At 37.0% G+C, this 25398-nt stretch overlaps 1 protein-coding gene across 1 annotated transcript; it reads right to left on the bottom strand.

Annotated features, from left to right (window-relative positions):
- Positions 1 to 954: 954 nt before the first annotated feature.
- lonp2 (lon peptidase 2, peroxisomal) lies at positions 955 to 24418 on the bottom strand. The gene is made up of 15 exons (XM_079621087.1): positions 23995 to 24418; positions 21756 to 21990; positions 20228 to 20359; positions 19968 to 20090; positions 19717 to 19880; positions 19398 to 19492; positions 15423 to 15681; positions 13587 to 13728; positions 10576 to 10726; positions 10259 to 10385; positions 8816 to 8943; positions 5633 to 5751; positions 3781 to 3988; positions 3079 to 3263; positions 955 to 3002 (listed from the first exon to the last, which is right to left on the bottom strand). Exons 1-15 carry the CDS (start codon positions 24225 to 24227, stop codon positions 2781 to 2783), a joined length of 2523 nt encoding a protein of 840 aa, XP_079477213.1. The 5' UTR covers positions 24228 to 24418; the 3' UTR covers positions 955 to 2780.
- Positions 24419 to 25398: the final 980 nt, after the last annotated feature.

The following is a 25398-nucleotide window of genomic DNA, read 5'->3' on the forward strand; positions in this document are numbered from 1 at the left end:
GAAACTGCTGACGTTTTAAATCAACCAAACACACCTCTTCCTTCATTGCTCCGCCCCCAAAATGCATAAACAACGCAATTCAAGAGTCGATGTCTCTATCATAGCAGAAGCAAAGTAATGCTTTGCAAAAACTAATGCGAAGTTGACGAACTAATGACATGGTAAAACAGAAAATGCACGAGTGGACACGCCCCCTACTGTTTATTAGCTACAAGTGTGTTGTGCTTGGCCAGATCTACTTTCAAAAGCGTTTCTCAGAAATGGTTGAATGCACCTATAGTTTTTTTACCTTTTTTGCTTCAAAAGTGTTTAATCTGCACTGGGTGGTTCATTACTTAGAACTTCTAGGAGTATTTTGAAATCTTAATGGAGAAAATGAACTTACAGAACAAAGACGGCTGACAAAGTGGGCAGTTATAGTTGTACTCTATATTTCCTCTTATGGTACTACTAAGATCAGAATTAATGACATGTATTGTGTTTTTGCTTTAGATGTTTTGGTAATGACATGAACATCCTGGGAGGATTTTCTCTCAACGTTAAATACTGAAATGTGTCATTTCTGTGTCGCTAATATTATCATTTGGAGTTGTAAAATGATTCTCAGCTTTGTGCAACATTTCGGTCTTCCATTGGGTGGACAACATGGTCCAACCCCAAACTTATGCCATTGGTTGCGGCAATGATGCTAGTCAGGATGCAGCATTTATTATTTTTGGGGAGATCAACCTACAAAAAGCCTATAGCTGTGTCTACACGCTTTAGCATAAAAACAGGTTATGTTTCAAGAACAAAGTGTGTGGGAAATAAGGCTTTTCACAAATCTCTACCCTTTATGTAGAACCGACCGACTTCTGTGAAAGTAGGTAGTCTACATCTTTTGACATTTCCAAACATGCCTACTGTTTTTAAGCCAGAGCTGTCATGCTGGAATTACAGTCATTGAGAACAAGAATGCATTAACTGTTTATAACTCCCAAACGCAGGTAAAATGTCATCATTGTTTGCAGCATAGCAAATTATCTTGTGCGTTACAACTACAGATACAGCAATACATGGTTTAGTTGTCAAGATGAATCACTTCTACAGCATTTCATCTGTCCTGGTAGAACAGACAAATAGTACACTGGTGGATTTTTTGTTTTTATTGTAAATTATGAAAAACTATGAAATCATATTTATTAATCTGGGCTGTATTCACAAAACCTCTTAAGGCTAAAAGTAGCTCTTGTATAGATTACAAAGATAGCCTTGGGTGCTAAACCTTTTCTTCATAAAGGCAAAATATTTTTTTAATATTTTTATTTATAGATTTTAATCTGCAATGACATACCATAAACGTTCATTTATATAGGCAAAATGCATTGTTATGATACAGAGAATAAAACATAGTTTGACAATATCAAGTTGAAAATGTCCTATCGTCGGCTCCGATAGCCTTGTGGGCAGCTCAGGTGACCCGAGTTCGAGTTCCGGCTCCTGGATCTCTCCCGATCCTGTGCCCCCTTCGCTTCCTGTCTACTCACTGTCCTATCATAAAAAGCCAATATAAAATCTTTGAAAATAAAAAATTAAATAATGTCCAATTACATGTGGCAGTTTCACAAGTTCACACTTAGAAATGATCGAGCAGAGTAAAATAAGCGTATTGAGGGCTCCGAGCTTGAAATTTAGCCCAAACCCAGAGTACTCCCCATACATGCCTCCTCTCGAGCTGATTGGATAGACCATTTGAACGCGCTCCCCCAGAACATTTTCTATAAAAAACATTTGTCGCGTATTCTGCAATCTTTTGAGATGCAGACATGTAAGAGGCTGACAATTAGCTGAACATACTTTTGAATTAGTGACACTTTGCCTACATTTTAAAATCTATATTTGAATATGGCAACATTATACCTCGTTCTGCAATATTTCTGTGATTAAATCATTGACAGAGACCCCTCGCCTATCAGCCAATCACTGCGGGCATAGTAAGCGTGTTGACATCATCCATAGCAATGAGGTCAGCGCCACCCTTTCTCCAGCTGGAGAAGCTGAAGATTTCTCTCTGTTTCTTAGCAAAAGTTGCTCTGAGAAGCTTTGTGAAATGTGAATAGGTTTTCAGTGGAAACTCTTACCTAAGAACTTCTCTTACTACTATTTAGGAGAACTCTTAGTGGTCAAATGTTTTGTGAATACAGCCACTGATGCGTTTAAAAATGCTGATCTAACTAAATATAAATGCTCAGACTATTATGCCATTAAATGATCATCACTGCAATGGCGACTGTAATTTCATACACAGAGGAAGCATGATGGTTTGAAGGTGCAACCAATTCTAGAAACATTTCCTGGACAGACACAATGAGTTTTCAGGCAATTATTTGATGCTAACCTAAATTTCAAAGACCAAATGTATTCCTTTAAATTGTACATAGTTCTCACCATACAAAGCTAAAATATTCCAGTCTTCATATTTGAGAACTTTGATATTCATTATAATTCATTTTAATGCACTAAATATGTTGGTTAAATCCCAAATTTAAAAAAGAAATAAAGCTGGATTAGTATAATTATGTACAGTATAAGCAGCTCAAAGTTGTCAGATCAACTTTTGTTGTCAGTTCTACAGGAACAAAATTATACTCAGCCCTCTATTATTAAATTAGAGGTTATTAAATCAATGAATTCGAGTACAAGCTCCTAAAGCTGATAAGTGCGCAAAGATGACAAACTAAGTGCTGAGTGTTCAACTTCCTCTATGAGGAAAAAAGTCTTCATATCTAGAAACTACAGTCTCAGAGTTTACTAACAACTTGTGGATGACTGACAGCTGAGGGAAAGCCGCCATCAAAGGCCGCGTTCAGGACTTCATCCAGAGTGCTGGCGAAAACAAAATCCAGATCAGCTCGCACATGAGCTGGTATCTCCTCCAAATCTTTCTCGTTGCGCTTGGGGATGATAACGCGCTTCAGATTGGCCCGATGAGCTGCCAAGACTTTATCCTTTATACCTCCTACCTGGAGAGAGACAAGATATACCACGTCAGCTCAGACATTCAACATCTCTGATGATGAACGGTTTAAGGTTCCTCACCGGCAGAACCAGTCCTCTCAGAGTGATCTCTCCGGTCATGGCCACATCAGAGCGCACCAGACGCCCACTCAACAGTGAGGCCAGGCACGTTACTATGGTAACACCAGCGGAGGGTCCGTCCTTAGTGACGGCCCCTGCCGGGAAGTGCAAGTGGATATCGGTACCCTCCAGAGGATCAGCGCTGCCTACAACATCATCATTCACACAAACATTGTGATAAATCAGTCTCGCTCAGTCAACTATGAACATAAAATGTGGTTGAACTAAAAGCTGAGTCAAGCACAACTTAAGACTGTTGTAAGTACAGTACCATTCAAAAGTTTGGGGTCAGTAATCGCTTATTTTGAAAGAAATCAATAATTTCATTCAGCAAGGATGAATTAATCTGATTAAAAGTGGCAGTAGTGTAATGGTATAAAAGTTTCTTTTAAAAGTCCTGACATTATTTTTAGTTTCCACAAAAATATTGAGCAGCACAACTGTTTTCAACCTTGATAAGAAATGTTTCTCGAGCAGCAAATCAGCACATTAGAATGATTTCTGAAGAATAGATTAATGATGCTGAAAATTCAGCTTTACCATCACAGGAATAAATTACATTTTAAAATATATTCAAATAGAAAACAGTCGTTTTAAAATGTAATAATATTTCACTTTTTTACCAAATAAATGCAACCCAAACTTTTGGGGGGTTTCTATTACCATTGGAGAGGAAGTAAGTCTTGGCATTGCTGCGGAGCCAGCTGATAGCTAGACGGGCAGATTCCTTCATCACATCCCCCAGCTGTCCCGTCAGGGTCAGCTGACCTTCTCCTTCCATGCGACTGGCCTCCACAAACATGATCTCTCCACCCATAGGAGTCCAGGCCAGCCCGATTGCCACACCTGGTAGGGTCAGTCGCTCTGAGACCTACAAACACACACAGCTCTGATTACATACTTCACATGCTTATCTTAACATGAAAAAAAAATATTTTATATATAAATATAAATAAATATAAATATTTATATATATATATATATATATATATATATAAAAGTCTTTACTCATTAAGTCATTACTCCAGTCTTCAGTGTCACATGATCCTTCAGAAATTATTTTAATATCATTATTTGATGCTCAAACAACATTCATTATTATTATCAATCTTGCATTTATCAACAGCATTTATTTGAAATATAATATTTTGTAACATTATAAATGTCTTTACTGTAACTTTTGATCAATTTAAATTAGTTCTTGATTAATAAAAGTATTGATTTATTTCCCCCAAAAAATAAAATAGAAATTCTTACTGACCCCAAACTTTTGAACGGTAGTGTTTAATGTTACAAAAGCTTTCTATTTCAGATAAATGCTGTTCTTTTGAACTTTCTATTCATTGAAGTATCTTGAATAAAAATGTAAATAACTGTTTTCAACATTGATAATAATAAGAAATTCATTATTTACATTATTGTTTTAAATTGTCATAATATTTCACAATATTAATGTTTTTTTTATCAAATAAATGCAGCCTTGGTGAGTAGAAGAGAAAAAAAACATTACTTTTAAAAACATTAAAAATCTTACAGATCCAAAACTTTTGACTGGTAGTTTAATTATATATATAAATATTTAATATATAATTATTAATTTAGCTGACGCTTTTAGCAAAAAGTGACTTACAAATGAGAACAATAGAAGCAGTTAAACTAACAATAGGACAACAATTTGCAAGTTGCGTTGGCTAAAAAAAAAAAAAAAAAAATATATATATATATATATATATATATATAAATAATATATTATACATTTACATATCTAATAAACATTTAAACAAATTCTATTTGTCAGAAATGTTATGCAGCTTCTTCAGAGCTGCGCTAAATAAACATTTAAGTGTTTCACATCTTACAAATTCCACAGAGCTGATGTAAACTTATGACCAAATCTTTAAATGCAGAAAACAACAGCAAGCCCTTCTGATTTTTATGTCCAGCTCATTTAGATTGAGAATTTGCCCCATAAAAAAAAAAGAAAAAGTCCACAGACAGATATATATATATATATATATATGTATACTTGGTAAACTAACTGCAGAAAGCTGAATGCTAACACAAGGGTTTGAAGGAGAAGATGTGTGTGATAGTTCACTGCTCTCTGACTGCCTCTGGTCTTCCCCTGTCCCGTCCCCATAGGCATGGCAGGAATGCAGCCTCCATTACTAAGAGGAGAGCGCACTTCTCTGAGAAACACAACAGCACACACACAGGGCCGAGGCGCGAACAGTCCGACAGCTTGGTGGATAAATGAAGAATCTTTTTTTTTTTTTTTTTTTTATCCTTCAGAGACACAAAAAGAGGTGCATCCAATTTGCGTACTAATGCACTATTCTATGCCATTTTGTAGTATAAATAGTTTTAAAGTGTACTTTTTCTTTTGGGAATTTTCAGTGTGAACACTGACAAAATAACCGTTGTAAAGTTCATACACTACACAGTTGAGTACATAGTGTATAGTGCCTCATTTGGGACACAACTAAGAAGCTTTCTGCCATTTTTTAATACTAACCTCCATTTCAAAGAGTGGCGGTCCAAGAATATCCTTAAGCGCAATGTGGTCAATAACGATTGGCATCTCTGGAGGAGCGGCTATCCCAGAATCCTCCACCTTGTTCTCTGTATTCTGGTCTAAAAGATATAGACAGAGAGAAAAGGTGGGAAACTGGTGAAAACTTTGGTGGAATTCTAGGTTTTTCTTCAATTTAAACCTTTTAAACTGGTGTCAATGTAAAAGAGGTTTGACATTTCATGAACAAAGTAAACTCCATTTAAGCAGAGATAAAAGCATATGTAGAAAAGTGAATTGCAAGAGGGGGAAAAAAGCACTATAAAATGTTATCGCACTAGCACTTCCATTATCATGTCTATTTGAGGCTTTTCATTAAGGAAGGTGACAGACATTGAGGCCGGAGGGGGGAAAGTGAAAAGAAAATGCGAGAAAGAGAGCTGTCTGAAATAATGGAGCATTTTAGGCTGTAGAAAAATGCCACAGGGGTCCAGCTAAGACGGAGAGCCAGTGCCATCTTCATTTTGGGAGGAAACAAAAAGGTATTATACGTTTTAATATCATACGTAATAAGGAAAGCAGCTTTAGGGTGTATTTACTTACAGAGTATGTTTATGTGTCTATTTTTCTGAAAGCGAGTGTTGTGTGTTAGCCCTTGGCAAGACATACAATTATGTACATGCCCCTTGCTGCCCACAAGTCATGTGACTAGACTGTTAATGACATGCAAAGGAGGAGAATCATGTCCTGAAGAACAAAGAAGGAAAGGTTGGAAATTGTCTTTTAAATTTTTACCGTGCATGATTGATCAGTGCACAATCTTCTAGGAAAAAAAAGTTTGCTTTCATAAAAATTCTAAATTAACTTTCTCCACCTTATTCTCTATTAACATAAACCAAGACAGTCCAGGACAAAAAATATTAACCAATAATATCATAGCTCACTTTTCATGATCCAATTAAATTCCAAAGGATAAAAATCTTTTCATTCAGAAATGCTTCATTATACAGAATTTATCATATTTATTTTATTATTGCAGGCGACTGGTCTTAATGTAAACAATTAGTCCCTGCATTTTTTTTTTTAAATAATTTTGCTATTTTAATTTTTAAATTCAGTAAAAAGCACAAATTATTATATTTATTATTTATATTTATTATTATTGTTAATTCATTTTTATTTTATTTAAACATAATATAATATATTATATATGGTAATTTTAATTACAAGTATTTATTTTAAGTTTTTTATTTAGTTTATACACATTAGAAAATGAATAGTGCTTTTACAAAAATGTTTTAAAATGACGCTGCATTTTTATATCAATTAAATAGAGCAGGATGCTTCATGAGGACGTGCATGTTGGTCACATGACCAGCCAAATTCTACTTGCTTTATGTATTAGTAACTGAAAACTTTGGCCTGGTGCTGCATCCACAGTATATTCCATATCACGTTTTTGAATAGTGTTTTTCACAAACAAAAAGTACACCTTTAAAAAGCATCTGACTTTCTGCTACCTGACGAACCGATTCTTTCATTTCCCTGTAGGAGGTTAATGCAAACCATAAGAGGGCCGAAATGTACTGAGTGAGTGGATATAACAGCAGGAAGCACATGCGACAGCTGTCATGATGTAAAGACTGGGGATAACACCTGCTACAGCGAGCGGCAGATACAGCCTGAGAAACTGAATACAAAATAAAGCAAAGCTAAAAAGAACCCCTGACCCTCGTCTCTCTAAATCTCATCTCACACACGGGCCATGCAGGAGAGGATTGAGAAACAGAGTTGGGGTAAATCAGAATCTAAACAGAGCGTTGGCTATTACTTCTGTTACAGAGGAGCAGCTGCAGCGGGACGGTGAAGGGGGGGTTCTAAGGCCGTCTGTTAGCGCGCTTTACCCTCCTCCACCCCTCTGGGGGCCCGTGCTTAGAGAGATTGATGACCAATATGTGCATGTGTGTGCTGAGGTTCTCATAATGTGTGGGACTAGTTTTACTGACTGTACGTTAGATATTTTCTCAGCATGGGTTTCCCACACGCGCTCTTTAGTCTGAACACACATCAAGAGGTGGTGTGTACTTGATTCTGTCTGTGTGGCACAGCAAGGGTAAGTATGTGTTATGGATTGTGCAGAAGTCAGCAATCTGTATGTGGCAGAATGCTAAACTATTCCTGAGTTGCTGCTGTTGGGGAGCGAAGCACGATACATTTCCAGAAACGTTTCTTGAATTAAATACATCCTTATAAAGTGTCTTACCAGCTGCGCGACTAGTGGTCCATACTTACATTACTGGCATATGTATTGTCTTTAAAAATCCATGTATCTAAATAGCAGGGTGGAGCCGACACAAGGGGAACTACTACAACCGTTAAATGGCCAAGCGAGATCAAAAAGGCTAAATCTTGCAAATTTTTTGACTCATTAAATTTTGTATTTGGATGTTTTTGAATGGTGTTTCATAGTAAGTGTTTTATAGTTAGGTAATGCAACATGTTTCCAGTAGGGATTGTGATGTGATGATGATGATGATGATGGACATTTTTCCATCGGTAATGCCGCCTATCATATAGGTGCTTTTACATTTCACTTTGAAACCAAATCTTCCACCATCGTCTCGACAGTCAGCTCGCCTCACTCTCGTCATGTGATAAATGAAATCTTACTCCTGATGCTGATCTGTGCAGTGCTTTGAGCAGAAGTGTTCGGTTATTAATTAATCGTAGTGTCTGTTCTCTAACTGAACTAAAAAAAATGTATTACTATAAAAAAATCAAAACGAGAGTGGGGTAGGGGGCTGGGGGCGACTGTGTACAGCTGAACCACAGTGTAACACCGACTATCACAGCCAGCCTAGTTTCCAGCAACATGTACATTTTCCTGTTCTCAAAGAAAGCAAAATATTGCACAAAGTGTCATCCTAGCCAATCAGAACACACTTAACATGTAATGTGTAGCTATTGTGGTGCAGTATTTTAATCCAATCAGACTTCACTGTTGGTGGAGATAGCCATCGGGATGCATCAAAGACAAGAACACACTGGGACGCACAGTTTTATCTTTGCCCAAAGGCTACCACCATCAATCCAGAGTCCACGACTGAAGCAGAGCCTGGGGGAGCTGTTGTAATTCCAGCCATAAACTACAATGATGTGTGAGATGAAAAAAAATCCCACTTTTACCTGCAAGCTGCTCCGTTGGGGACTCTGCTCTAGAGACCTTATGACCTTCAGCGACCTTCACAGCCACCGCTCGACAGATGGCCCCGATCTTCCTCTCCAAAGAGCGCACGCCTGCCTCCCGTGTGTAGCTACAAACACATTCACACACAAATCTTTCTGTCATTTACTGCTGGCACTGCTGGGCCGGGGCCATGTATTGATTGCTTTTTAGCAGATAATCATCCCCAAATTAGCAACCTCTGAGGTAATTAATTAGTTTGCTGTGCAAATGTCTCTAATTGACGATCCCTGGTGGACTACAGACTTTTCAAAGAGAAGTTTGGCAGCCTGTCTTAAGATATGGTTTTGAAGGAGAGAGTGAGGCCACATTTATCGACAAGAGAGAACCTAAAACCCCGTTTCTCCCAGTTGACACAACAACATATAACCGGCGTTTTCAGAAATCTCCACTTTGGCCGGAGTTTTTAGAAATAATCGTTTTCTGGGATAAAAACTGCATTTTCGTGTAAATGTCAGGCCAAAACGCAGAGAAATATCTGCGTTTTCCCATCGTGTAAACGGGGCCTGAGACAGCAGAGGATCTAGTTTACAGGAGGAGACCCGGCTGTGATCTAAACTGCCCCACTGTTCCTGCTTCACCTGATAATCTCTCTTAGCAATGAGACACTATATTCTATGAAATGTTATGCTCCCTTCTAGCCTTAATGTACACATTCAAATATATTGCACATGCATTCAAATTTACTCAATTTAATTCTACTCGAAATGCTGTGCAAAATAATTTTCAGCCCTTTTTTTTCAGTTTGCTATCTATTTTTGTTATTTGTTTATATTTTCATTTACTTTTAGGGCTGTCAAATCGATTAATCGCATCTAACATAAAAGTTTGTTTACATATGTGTGTGTGTGTATATATATATATATATATATATATATAATAGTCTATATGTCTGTGTGTATATACTGTACATATACACAGACAACGACATATGATATATATTTTTTTATATAATACACACATATTATGTAAACACAAACTTTTATGTTAGATGTTGTACTATAATTTTTATAAATGTATTCATTCATTCATTTATTATATATATATATATTTATTAATTTTAATTTACGTAACAGTGGATTTATTGGTGATTTCAAAGAAACTCATTCTGTTGATCATATATCACCAATATATTCACCATTCAGAGTCAATGCATATGGCATGTTAACTTACACCAGAATACTAGTGTATGGATGGAGAGAGGGATTCATTTGCTAGTGTGTGTGATTAGTTCTTAATTGACAATGACTGCTCCTGTCTGAACAATTTAATCTTGTCCTTCTGTCCGCCACATGGGTTAAAAGTGCCGTTATCAGCCTGAACCTCTTTAGAACACAAAACGTGTGTGTGTGTGTGTGTGTGTGTGTGTGTGTGTGTGTGCATACTTGCTGATGATCTCCTGTGTGGTGTCCTGTGGGATCTGGAGCTGTTGTGGGGTCAGCCCATGCTGCTCCAGCTGATGAGGGATCAGGTGCCGATGGGCGATTTCCACCTTCTCCTCCTGGATGTACCCTAATGAGACACACATGCTGATATTCAGAACACAAATTACAATCAACTAATCAAGTATTCAACTACAAAACCATCTGCTCAGTTGTATGATGGACTTAATTGAGTTCATGTTAAAATGGTCAGGAATTAATCACTGAAAATGTCACATCATCATCCTGCTGTGTTTTTTTGTCCATTATTGAACTCTGACCTGGCACCTGGAGAACCTCCATTCGGTCCAGCAAGGCAGGGGGGATGGTGGCCGTGGTGTTTGCGGTGGCAATGAAGAGGACCTGCGAGAGGTCAAATGGCACGTTGAGGTAATGGTCGGTGAAGCTGTGGTTCTGCTCCGGGTCCAGAACCTGAAAATGACAACAGTTCATTTGCAAAAATTTAGGAATTTACACAACAGTTAGATATACAAGTTAAAGCGTGCACATCAAATGGATCTCATGATGAACCGTTGATAATTCAATCATGATTCTCATGGAGCATTTTGACCGCTCTAGCCTGAGGAGGTAACCATAGCAACAGGCTCCTCAAACCACTTCTGTTAGAATCAGCACTGGATAGTACATCGACAAAACAAACACGGTCTTTATTAATTATTTTATTAGGGATTCATATATCATTCCAAACAAAGTTTCCTTTACACTCTGGTTTTAAAATGCTAAACATTAACCAATTAATTAAAAGCATATTATAATATGTTTTACAACACCATTACTAATCTTTAATTACATGTTGTCAAATCTACATTTAGTCAGTAAACTGACTGATGCATCTGAAGTATACTTTATCATGGTAAGGGTGAGTGTTCACCAAAGCATTTCTTCACAAGCTGGCTTTTTTCAATAGTTTGCTATGGGAGCCAGCAGAGTGTCTACGCTAAATATTGTGCTTGGCTTGTTTTTCTAGCCACCAAGAGTTGATTTATGAACTTTTTTTTACTTTTTCTGCGTTCCATTTACCTTGGAAGAGGGATGTCGGAGCTGGGAATGACGTCACACACCCAAGTTGACCGCGTTCCAGGACATAGGGCGGAAAACTAAGATGGACGCATCCAGACAAACCTTTGCTATGCTTGTTCTTTCGGAATACGAATACATAAAAAAGCGGCATTTTGCACAGATAATGCTAAAGTATCATGACCACAATTAGAGTTTGGATAGTACTGTGTGCATCACTGAGTTTATTGAGACAAACAGAAGTGCTAATAAATAATATATTACAATGGTTTCACTATGGTTGATGCACTGAGTAGTTATATTGGAGTCCGGGTTGTTGCGGTTCCCCCTAGTTTTGCAGTCGCAAAGATTGATGGGAATTGAGAGGGCATTCCAGTTAAAAGTTCCTACTGGGACCTAGGAATTTCACACTTCCAAGGACAAATAGAACGTACCATTTGTCTGTAAGATTGCCGTTCAATCACATTGTACAACGACTGAACAACAATGAAGGAAAAGTTAATTCTGCTGGTCTTTTGAGTATCCATGTCTATACCATATGATATCTCCAGGCTATCACAATATTATTATGAAAAATATTTCAAAAGAGTGCCTGGAATTTTCAGCTGGCCAAAAAATGCTTTGGTGGACAAATGACTCACTGGTCAGTGAAGGAGTCAGTAACTGGTTTCATTAATTCACTGACTAAGTGTTTCAAACTGCTAACTCACAAGCATTTCAACAGGAATCCGGGATTTTGTTTGAGGGTGAACGTTTTTCCAAAGTAGATTTTGCAGCGGGTTCAAGTTGGATTCATCACATTAACCAACAGAACGCTGCTTGGTTTGAAAGTAACTTCTGTGTGAGCTGTGCTTCATACATCACTAAACTATTGACAATAGATTTTTTTGCCCACAAAATTTCACTAATGTGATGGCACCTTAAATCTACACACATTTAATGAAATTATACAATGGTATTTGACAAAACTAAAAAAAAAAAAAAGGAAATCGTCTGATTGTTTAAGACTCATTCACACCAAGGACGATAACTATAATGATAAAGATATCGTTTTAAAAATTATTCTTAATTTAAAAGAAAAGCAGTCCACACCACAACTATTACTATAATGGCACAGTCGAAAGATATCATTGGAATCACTTTCAGAGCCTTTTTTTTTTTTCTCCAGCTGATGAATGAGCCTTCCTGTGAACTTTAGTCAAGTAATAACACCTCTCCGAGATGCACCATGAGGTATGAGACACATGAGATGAGTTATGTGGTGAATCTTCATACTCAGGGTTAAGGGTTTAAAACAAGATCGTTATAGCTATAAACAATCGCCTTTCAAATATTTATTTTGAAATGCTTCCCTAAATAAAGCGTGTATACTCTCAGCCTGTGACCAACTAAATCACAGAGCTTTCTGCAGAGCTTGTTGTCAGGTCACGTCCGCCCTGTGATGAACTTTCCTATCTCCAGATCCTATCTGAAGCTCAATGAAAGGGCTCACATGCTTTACAGTAGGAGTTGAACGTCACTCCCTGGATGCTTTTTGACTGGCGATCTTCTGATTACACGATGCAGACTGCAGATCTCTGGTGAAATTGTAAGATACATTTCTCTCGCTCTAAATTATTGTATAAGTACGTCATGCCAACAGATAAGAGTATTACTATCAGATACACAGATGTTCAGAGCATGCACGGGCAATATTTGGATATTTATCTCAGTGGAAACAAACCGGCCCATGTGCAATCAAGTGTATGCAAACGGTGATGTGTATGTGATATTGTGTGCAGAAAGTATGGTATGCTAGCACTAACCTTGCATGCAAAATGATCTTGTAGACCACACAGGAACACATTTAAAACAACATTTTCTTTCAGTATCCTGGCATATAATAATGTCATGCAGTGAGTCTGGGTAATCCCATACTGGAACAGAGCGACTGCCCTGTCGGTTTTACACTATTCCATCTCCAGTTTTTCAATTTGAAAGCATATCAGAGTACATCCATCCATCCATACACTTATGTAAGGCCAATATTATCCTCAGATTTCTTTTAAAACTTTTTGTAGCCTTAAACATCTATCCATACAGCCTTTCATCCTTCCCTTCATCCATCCAACCTTCCATCCAGGCAAACTTTATTTTTATAGTTCCCTATGGTTTGATTTTCTTTTTTTATTAAGATTTTCTTGTAGTGTCGTGTGAGACTGTGGTCAAGGCAAGTGGGCAGTACTGTCTGTAAACTACATGTAGTTTCTCTCACCTCCAGCAGGGCGGCAGCAGGATCTCCCTGCAGGCTCTTCCCAAGTTTGTCCACCTCGTCCAATAAAAAGACAGGATTGTTTACCCCAACAGTCTTCAGTCCATTTATAATGCGGCCAGGCATGCTACCTACGTACGTGCGTCTGAGGACGGAGACACATGGAGATAAAGTTGGAGTGGGGGGAAAAAAGTAGCGAGGGGGAGAGGTAAAAGATGGAGTGGAACACGATAAGGGAAGTAAAAAAACATCTGTATCAGGACTGAGGTGTGCAAAATAAAATAAAAAGATCACAATCTTGCAACTGTTTTGATGCAGATCTATTCAGGTCGCTGTACTATTGTTTGTCAGTAGGTGTTCCAGCTCCTGGAACATAATTGGTGGGCTGCGTAGCAGATCATAAATGACATTTAAAAAATGAAATGAATAACGTCTTGACAATTATGCTAGATGGGGCTTGAGTGCATCTGATGGGGTCGAAAACACTAAACTGTAGCATTTCGTCCTACTGAACTAGCAAATAGGAGGATACGAAGACAGACAGGATGGAGTTGTGCCCTAATTACAGTCATTAGGGGGTGTAAGACTGTCATTAAACTTTAAACACTCTACTGTAGTAAACTAATGTAGACTCTTTTAAAGAAATGTGTTGTGAAGAGACAAATGCAGAGTTTATGGGGAAAGCTGTCGTAAGAGGACACATTTTCCAAAGGAGAGTGTGAAGTTCGACATTAACCAATCAGAAAACACAGAGGCTCATCCTGGCCTGCAGGGTGTCATGATGTTATCACCTTTTAGTTTCTATAGTGACAAGAGATCAAAGGGAACATCAAAAGAAATCACAATGCAGGTCAAGGTTTAAAGTTTCTCTCGTCATTGAAGGGTCACTACATCACGTCTCTTTGGTGGGTTCATCATTGTCTGACACCTCATTCTGACACATCTATATCACTGCATGCTTCACATGTTGGTTATGACTCACCGTTTGATTGCAAAACAAAGCTTGAATGGCTTGAGGTTTAAACGTCTGAAGGATCTTGGATTAGTAACGTAACACCCGGGTTAATCACAGTAACATGAGGGTTTGGTCACAGGGCTTTAGCAATGCGGTGGAAAATAGCCTTTTTTGTTTATATAGTATACAAGTTTAAGGTCATTGTGTTTTTTTTGTTTTTTTAAAGAAATTAATACATTTATTCAGCAAGGAAGCATTAAATTGTGACAAAGTGACAGTGAAGACTTTTACATTGTTATAAAACAAAAAGTCTGTCAAATAAATACTGTTCTTTTGAACATCTATTCATCAAAGAATCCTGACAAAATGTATCTCCGTTTACACAAAAATATTAAGCAACAACTATTTTATGAGCACCAAATCAGCATATAAGAATGATTTTCGAAGGATCATGTGACACATAAGACTATTAATGATGCTGAAAATTTTGCTTTGCCACTACAGTTGTTTTTAAAATGTAATACTTTTTCCGCAAATATTATACATTTTTCGGTATTATTTTTTTTCATCAAATAAATGCAGCCTTGTTGAGCGTAACATATTTGCGTAATGCGTAAAAACATTTAAAATAATCTTACAGACCTCAAACTTTTCACGCCAGTGTGTATTTTTCGTGGAGTCAGACTTTTGACTAGCAGCATGAAGTCTGGTCCACACAGCTTATTCTGGCCAAGAACAGCTGACAAAAGGACTTGACCTGCATGTATAATGACCAACTACAGTTTCTTCCTCAAAGCAGTCTGACACTGAGACTATATGTATCATGTACCATGCCTGTTTGAAGATCAGACTTTGAGTCTACTACTATGATGACCTCTTCTTACCTGTGGCCACGGATGTCAGACTGATCACAGACTCCCCCCAAGGCGATGCGGTGGAACTCTCGACCCAATGTGCGAGCGATGGAACGCCCAACACTGGTCTTTCCCACACCGGGGGGTCCTACAAAACACAGTATGGGCCCCTTAAGGGTACTCTTGAGCTGCCGCACAGCCAGATACTCCAGGACTCTCCTCTTCAGCTTCTCCATGGCATAGTGATCATTATCCAAGTGCACTCGCGCTGCACGGATGTCCAGGCAATCTAAGTAGATAACAATGAAACATGTTATAGAGTTAAAATAATGAGTATAATAAGATTTTTTTTTTTTTAAAGAAATTAATACTTTTATTCAGAAAGGATGCATTGCATTAATCAACAGTGACACTAAAGACAATTATAATGTAACAAAAGATTCAAATGATTTTCTTTTGGACTTTTTATCAAAAACAAATGTATCACCGGTTTCAACAAAAATATTAAGCAGCACAACTGTTTTTAGCATTTATAATAATGTGAAATGTTTCTTGAGCACCTAATCAGCATATTAGAATGATTTCTGAAGGATCATGTGACACTGAACACTCAAAATGCAGCTTTGCCATCAAAGGAATAAATTATATTAAAATAGAAAAGTTATATTAATAATATTTTACAATATTGCTGTTTTTACTGTATTTTTGATCAAATTGATGCAGCCTTGGTCAGCATAAAAGACATTTTTTCAAAAACATCTGGCAGACCCTAAACAGTTATTGTAGCCCTTGATTCCACGCATGATGTAAAAATTGGGAAAGGAATGCGAGTATTTTATCAAAGACACATGCATCTCCACTACCTCATGTAATAAGATACAGACATATGTGCAGCTGTCTCATAAAGCAAACTTAAACTGGGCACAGAATTTTCTTTATGGTTCTCACAAATCATGAATCGTCTAATTCTGCATTTACAGGAGAACATTCCTGTAAGGGCAGACCTCTCTATTCCCAGCTTTCAGACGCTGATCTAAACCACTAAATCAGTTTTCTTCTAATGCTGTCCCACCCTTAAGTGCTGAGCTTAAAAGACTGTGAAATGCACTTCATGTACATGAGACTTTCCCAGCAGTATTCCAGCCCCAAGGTCTGTAACACATCTAGCAAGGGAAATTCAGAGGTGTGTGTATGAGAGCATTCAATCACATGTGCATGTTTGTTTGAGCCCTTCGTAGATAGTCAGAGATCCTATTTCAAGGCAAGCTATAAAGCTTAGGATAGCAGGTAATGCATACACTTTTTTACACGCCTTTAAGTGTGCCAGTAAAATTGGTAAAACTAAAATAAATAGCTGCAATAATGCACATGAGATAATAATAGAAAACAAAAGAGAAAATTAATTAATAGAAAGGTGTTTAATGCTTCTCAACATATGGCCCAACACTCTAGCTCTGCTTGGCAAGATCATGCAATGTACTGGAGTCCCTCGTGTGGCCATGAACAACATGACAAGAATAACACGTGTTCAAATGCCTCTGCACCACTACAGTAGACAGAGCAATTCATTCACAAAATGTGGTAAAAGTCTCCCTCTGCTGATGGCTAAGCAAACTCTCCGATTGATTTTACATGAAAAGCTTAATTAAAAGTTACAAAGATGTTAGCAACAATTAAAAAATATTTTGGAGGAAATCTCAAGACAACAGCTTTTGGATTAAATTAACTTTTTTTAAAACTGAAAATTGAATTAAACTATTACATTTCTTTAAATTATTTTTCAAAAAGTTTATTGAACATTTAGTGTATATATTACGCTACAGTTCAAAAATTGGGGTCAGTTTTTTATTTATTTCATTTTATTTTATATTAATGAATATACTAATAATTTTATTCACAAATGACATTAAATTAAATACAAATTAAGAGTTGTAATATTCATAATGTTACAAAATATTTCTATTTCAAATATTTGCTGGTCTATTGATCAAAGCATCCTGGAAAAAATGCATCACCTTTAAAAAAGTAATAAGCAGCACAACTGTTTTCAACATTGATAATAATAATAAATGTTTCTTAAGCACCAAAATCAGCATATTAGAATGATCTCTGAAGGATCATGTGAAATAGAAAACAGTTTTTCTTAATTGTAATAAAATGACTGTTTTACTATATTTTTGATCAAATAAATGCAGCCTTTATGAGCATGAGAGAAACATTTAAAAATCTTACCGACTCCAAACTTTTGAACTGTAGTGTACAAAACATTGGTAAAACATTAGCATAGGTCATTTAGAAATATACAATACATCTACAATTACAAATTGTCAAACAAATAGTTACTAAATTTTAATTTAAACATTTATGTATGGATGGAATAACTAAAGGTCCCATGACATGAAATTTTCCCTTTCTGAGGTTTTTTAACATTAATATGAGTTCCCCTAGCCTGTATATGGTCTCCCAGTGGCTAGAAATTTCAATCGGTGTAAACCGAGCTTTGGCTGTCTTTCTCTGCCTTTGAGAAAATGAGATCTCAGACGGGCTGATCTTGAATCTTCCCCGTATGACGTCATACAGGGGAAAGGTTACCTCCCCTTTCTCTGCTTTGCCAGCCCAGAGAATTTGTCCCGCCCATGAGAAAATGAGCTACGCAAGCGCGATATTGGTTTTTCCTCGAGAGACATCATGGCTTGCGAACGAGCGAAGCATGGCAGTTTCTCAGTGTTTGGATGTACAAATGAACACAAAAGTATTTTTTAGTTCGAGCCTCTGAAGAAACAATGGGTTCATTTTATTTTCTCTGGAAATGCGCTGACACAACTTCCCAAAGTTTTGTATGGTGTAAACATTTCACCGACGACTGTTTCCTCAACTTGGGTCAATACAGAGCTGGCCTCAATGAACGTCTGAAAATAAATCGATCGAGCTACCAAGCAACAATTTCTGATGTGTAACTGTTCAAGTTCAGACAGGTAATCTTTCTCTCAAAATCGTTCAATACTGTGTATGCATCAGTTTAGTCAAGCCAGTGACTAAAATATCAACTTCCCATCGTTTCTTTTAGTAGGATGAAAATAATCTTATTTAAATTGTGAATAACTTATATACAGAAAGCGATCAAAGAACAATCTTTCCACACAGCGCGAGTTTATCTGGACACTTGCCAAACTCATGAAATCAATGATGCACGTTACAATGCACAAGGAAGCTCTTACTGTATTTACATCATCGTGTTTGCATTGGTGAAAGCAGAGAGAGTGCAGAAACTGTGTTGCCATGATAAGATCATCATTCTCGCGATCAACAACAGACTGTCATCTGCTTGCTCAATGCTCATCACGGCAACATTTTATGGGATGGGAATAGATCTAAATACTTTAAAAACTTCTCACGATTCGTTAATCTCGATAGCTGTAATAGTAAAACCATATAATAACTGTAATAATAATAATAATAATAGCTGTAATAATAAAAGTATTCGAGAGAGTTTGACATGTAATACGTAGCTATTTCATATGCAAGCATGTCAGCCAATCACAGCAGTGGCCGGTTACACTGAATCTCAAGCAGACACGCCCCTTCAAACAGAGCGTTCAAATCAGAGGCTAAAATCAGGCTAGGAAAAATGCCTTTTATTTCTAAATTATGACTATTTTTGATCGAAAAAAACATACTAACATTATAAGGGCAACCCAGGAAACATTATAAAATAATAAAATAACCCCATATCATGGGACCTTTAACATACAGAAATACTACAATAAATAATGCTATACTTTGACTTAATTTAATAATATAATACTACATACTTAAATTAGATTTAGTATTATATAAAATATACTACTATAATAATTTGAGGTTTAGTTGAGGTTTAGTTTATAATAGTTGTAATTAATCATTAGTGTTTAACAGTGTTTGGAAACTTCACTCCAAAAACAAAAATGCATGTATACAAAAATACAAATACATTTTTTTTTTTTTTTTTTTAGAAAGCTTTCTTACCTGTAGTGGTCTTGCTCCAGGGCAGCTCTACCATCATCTCCAGATAGTTCCGGGTGAGGGCATACTCCGGCATGGACTGTGGCATCTTTTTTAATCTGTGGCAAAAAAAATAAAAGAAAATTTCTCTTAAGATGTTGGGTAGATGAGGGTGAAATCCAGATAGGATGCAGCTCAGGAGGGGGAGCCATGAATGTTCCATTAGCTAAAATAATGATTAAACTGTAAAGATAATGACTTAATTTTAACCGGCAAAAAGTCCCTTGCTGTAGTGCGTAGGTAGCTGTGAAATGTGGTTTCATCTAAAACTACCAGTACATACCGCCTGAGCTCCTTGAGACACACACGCAGAGCTGCTTCTGGCATAGCTGCTGCCTTCACCTTCTTTTCCAGCAAAACATTGTCATCACCATCCTCATCTTCCGCCTCCTCATCCAGCGAGAACTGACGACCTGGGAACACACCACCTTTACGGATTGCCAGCACCTAGGAGAAAGGAGAAGAACTCTATGGTAGAGCAGGAAGTTGTGGAGGAAGGTGACTGTGCAGAAAGAGCAACAAACGTTGGCCTACCCTTTTGTCATCATCAGGTCTGAGTTTGCGTGTCTTTTGCAGTAACTTGAGTCCCTCAATTTGTCTGGTGAGCAGAGGAAGGGCCTTCTTAAACCGTTCCTCCAAGTCTACTGCATCCAGCACCTGACAAACAGCACATTCAGAAAACATTTTATTCATTTTTTATTGCTTAGGTTTAAACATGGTGCATGACCACACTAGGACTAGGTAGGTCATACTGACTCTAGAACCGTGCACAATAACCCTTATTACTGTCGCACCTGCAGTTTCTCTTTGTTGGAAGTGCGGATCATGGAGGCCAGGACATCTGGTAGGGTTTCTCTAGGCAGACTGTCCAACAGACGTCGGAGTTTAGCCACCACAGGCACAGACATGTCCAACATCCCAACCAGCTGGACAAAGAGAGGCCAGAGAACACGGTCAATACACTGAATGAAAAGCCTACTACATGCAATGAATCATTCTGTATCATTTGGCAAAGAATGAAGCCTTTATATTCATTCAGTTTAAATGATGACTCATTGTATAGATGATTGGTGCCAAATGAGAAAAACACTCACAATTCCATTCATCTGTTCTTCAGTCATGAAAAAAGGATGTCTTAACAATGGTGCTCACACAAAATATTGACACTTTGGACACAGTTTTGACATGTTCACTTAGGGTGTACTCACTTTTATTGCCAGCTATTTTGACAATAATGGCTGTATGTTGAGTTATTATATATACGTGTATATATATATATATATATATATATATATATACTGCTATACAAGCAGCACATTGACTACTCTAAAATCTATCCAAGTTTAATTTCTATAGTATTGTCCCTTGAGAAGATATACTAAAATGTTTTCTGAAATGTGAAGGGTTTACTCACTTTCGTGAGATACTGTATATACTACCATTCAAAAAAGTAAAAAAAAAAATTGATGGAAATTAATAAATGTATTGTGCATAGACGCATTTAATTATGGAAGCTTGTTTCTGCCACAGAAATACATTTTTTTTTAAAGATAATTGCAACTTTTTATCTCACAATTCTGACTTTTTTCTCACAACTGTGAGAGATTCAGAATTGCAAGATATGAACTCACAACAATTGTGAATTTATATTCGAATTCTGACTTATTTTCTCAGAATTGTGAGATATAAACTCGAAATTGCGTGTTATAAAGTCCAATTCTAAGGAAATAAAATATACTTTTTTCTCAGAATTGCGAGTTTATATCTCACACTTCTGACTTTATAACACACAATTGCGACTTTATATCACGCAATTCTAAGAAAAAAAAGTATGAATTGCGAGATAAAAAGTTGCAATTTCCTTTTTTATTTCATGGTGGAAACAAGCTTCCATATTAAATTGATCAAAAGTGACAGTAAAGACATAATGTTACAAAAGATTTCTATTTCAATGGTTTTTTTTTAAGTATCATGGTTTTTACAAAAAAATTATCAACGCTTTTTGAAAGTTTCTTGAGCACTATATTAGAATGACTTCTGAAGGATCATGTGACACTGAAGACTGGAGTAATGATGCTGAAAATTCAGCTTTGCCTGATGAAGTTTTTAAATTAAGTTTTTTTTCACAATATTACTGTTTATTTTTGGTCAAATAAATGCAGCCTTACTGAGCAGAGACTACTTTTTTTTTTAAGATCTTCTTCAAAAATCTTACTTTATCTTATACTATACACAGGTGTATCAAGTGAATAATATCTGTGACTTGTGGAAAAAGTAATTTTTATAGACTGTTAACAGAATCACAGCACAAACACTGCTGACCTGTACAGCGGCCTGATAGAACCTCTGTGCCAGCTCTCCCAGCTCTCCATCAGCCGGATCTCCCTCTGTGTACTGCTCCAATTTGTCTAGCTGTTCCACCTCTGCCATGGGGAAAGGTCTCTCTCTCAGCAGCTGGGTCACACGAAAGCGACACAAGCCCGTAATGAGCAGTGTGTAGTGCGGTTTTGGCCAGTTGCTGCCTACGACCTGTACTGCCAGTCCTGCTGTGCCAATACTGAGACAGAAGACAGAAGCACAGATTAAAAGACAGAAGTTTGAAGACAGAGGTACAAGGCATTGAGGCCTGAGTTTTGCTTTGTGCCAAATCTAATTTGTGGGTTTCAAACTGGTTTCTTGAACATGACAATGAGTTCACTATACTCAAATGGCCTCCAGTCACCAGATCTCAATCCAATAGAGCAGCTTTGGGATGACGTATAGGCCTACCTAATAAAGTACACCTAGGAATTACATATATATACAGTACTGTGTAAAAGTCTTAGGCCACCATTAGATGTTGTTTTAGCAATGGTATAATGACCATATATAATTATTTCACAGTCTCTTTATTGGAATATGACCAGAAAATACAGGTTATTTGTATGCAGTATTGAAAAACATAAAAAATAAGAAAAAGTGGCTGCTCTAGGCTTAAGTGGCAAGTATTTCACTTATACCTAAATGGAATGGAAAAGGACTAGAAGAACAAGAAAACTTTCACAATCTGATAAGTTTCTGAGAGTTTCTTCTTTGAGAAACTGGATAAAATCCAGGTCACACTTAATAATGATTTTTGCTTAAAGAAGCCATTTTGTTCTGATTTAAAAAAAACTTTTTGTGTACATATTTCCTGTATTTTTTGTTTGTATCTTAAAGGGGTGGTAAAATGCCATTTTCACAAGATGTAAAATAAATCACTGATGTCCCCAGAGTGTGTGTGTGAAGTTTTAGCACAAAATACCCCACAGATATTTTGATTGTAACCGGTCAAAGTTGTCACTTTTTGAGGGTTTGCAAAAACGCACCGTTTTGTGCCTGGCTCTTTAAATGTAAATGAGCTGCTGCAGAGGGCGGGGTTTCAAGAGCGTGTGTGTTAGCAGCTGCGATTAACTCACGCAGATACACTAAAATTACAGAAACTGTTCTGTCTTTAATGTTAAAACTGAGTCAGACAAAGATGGAGAGACTCAAGAAGAAGTGACAACATGTAGAATGCAACAGGACGTCTGAATGGTTAGTTTATGAATTTATGTTGCTAATGTGGAGTTAACTATCTTCAATTAGCATATTCTGTCATGGTAATCTATAAATCGCTGGTATAGAGGAACTGTTGTGAGATGCACACAGAGTGACTTTCTATTGCATGTGAAAAGATGGATGCTAAAGTTTGAGCTGACTCACAAATGTGCTCGACTACAACTCTTCCTCTTCTCAACATGGACTGCGTGTTCCCGGGGTCTGGGTTTATGTACATTTTAGGGTTGCTGATGTCACTAACCCAGGAGGAATGTCGTGTAGTCCCTACCAGTCATTTGTTGTAGGCCTAGTCCTTTTCTTTAAAAGCAAATATCTTCCTTTGCTTTGAACTTTGAGCCTTGTAAGTTTGCAGATGTTGTTTATGCTCAAACAGCAACATTACACACTAACTAAAGTTAGAAAAGTTTAATCATACTTTACCACCCCCTTAATAGGTAATTGAAACATTGCTAAAACAACAAAGCAATTCTATATATTATATATAACGTTATATATATAAAATTAAAAAATGACATCCAGGCTTGTGTTCCTTTATGTCCATGTTTTGCATTAAACCCTGACTTATGAGCCATTGATCGCTGACAGACTCGCAAGGTTAAAGTCCATCTGCTCTAGAAAACAAACCACTGTTACAAAAGTGCTGGTCTCTAGCATGTAAAAACAAAATAAACAGGCATGTAGGTTAATGTTTGAAAATTATTCAACTAAAACACCCAAAGGACGGTAAAGTTCAGTGAATACAAAATAGTGTCTCAATGTCAGTCATCATCGCCAGTACAAAAATGTATGGTAACCATAACAATTTCGGGAAAATATCCAAGTTACACATTATACAATAAAGTTTATAATACAATAAAAGTAACGTATTGTATTATAAAAGCATAATAAATGACTAACGTTATGGTTTCATAACGAAACTCAAAGACAGTTGCATCACACTGGACCTGCAGCGTGTTTGACAGTCTTGACAGCGCAGACCCACCTGTGCAAGGACGGGAGCTCATCGCTGTCGTGCTCGGGGTCTCTAGTGTTAGGAATAATCCCTATGATGGTGCTTTTCAGCGAGGTCCCCTTCAGCAGTCTGCTCTTCACTAACTGCATGTTTCTCGCCGTGTCGACGCTGATTCTCATGGTCGAGCCGGGTAACAGCACTCCATCATGAGTACACAGCAGAGGCAGCCGGCTGGGGATTTGAATACCACTGTTGGATGACATTGTGCAAAGGCTGGATAGACGTTTAAAGTTTAAAACTTGTATTCGCAGCGAACTAGGGGTGTTAGGAATGCGTTCATCGTATGACAGACTGGGACAAATGAAAACAGGAAGTTGGAACTACGGCAGGTAACCTAGAACAATCTTTGGAGAGCAAACGGGAACGCCTACTTTTGTGAAACCCCGCGGAACGCGGCCAAATGTACACTGTGTACTCTATCTTCGTAGTGTGTTTACTTTGGGGACGAGCTTGCAAAATCGAAGAAAAAATTGGAACATTTGAAGCAGGGCTAAAATTCAGAGGTAGAATCTTTATAGATACCCCAATGACAAACGAGTCCATTAGGGGGCCTCAGCAAACCCCCAAGGTGGCTACTAAAAAGGCTAAAAATTACTGAAAATATACTAAAGTAATCGAAGCTAAATGCCCAAAGGCTAAAATAAAAACGTACAATATGTAAACATATTTCTTATTTTAATTTGTCTCCTCAAAAACTGTGGTTGTTGTTGTTGTTGTTGTTGTTGTTGTTGTTGTTGTTGTTTTAAGTTTTTTTTAGGAGAATTTTTAAAGAGATTTTTTAGAATCTTTTTCAAGAGCAAAACGGTTGAGGACCACATGGCTCAGAACAAGAGCAATTTTAATAGTATTTATAAATTATTATAGTACCTATTCATTAATATTTTCAATTAGCTTTTATTTTTATATTTTCAGTTTTCATTTTAATTTGAGTTTATTTTAGCAATTGTGTTGCACACACACACACACACACACACACACACACACACACACACACACACACACACATATATATATATATATATATATATATATATATATATATATATATATATATATATATATATATATATATACAGTGGGGAGAACAAGTATTTGATACACTGCAAATTTTGCAAGTTTTCTTACAAAGCATGTAGAGGTCTGTGATTTTTATCATACTTCAACTGTGAGTGACGGAATCTAAAACAAAAATCCAGAAAATTACATTGTATGGTTTTTAAATAATTAATTTGCATTTTATTGCATGACATAAGTATTTGATCACCTACCAACCAGTAAGAATTCCGGCTCTCACAGACCTGTTAGTTTTTCTTTAAGATGCCCTCCTGTTCTCCACTCATTACCTGTATTAACTGAACCTGTTTGGACTCATTT

Source organism: Phoxinus phoxinus, assembly GCF_949152265.1.
Source record: "Phoxinus phoxinus genome assembly, chromosome: 8".
NCBI lineage: Eukaryota > Metazoa > Chordata > Actinopteri > Cypriniformes > Leuciscidae > Phoxinus > Phoxinus phoxinus.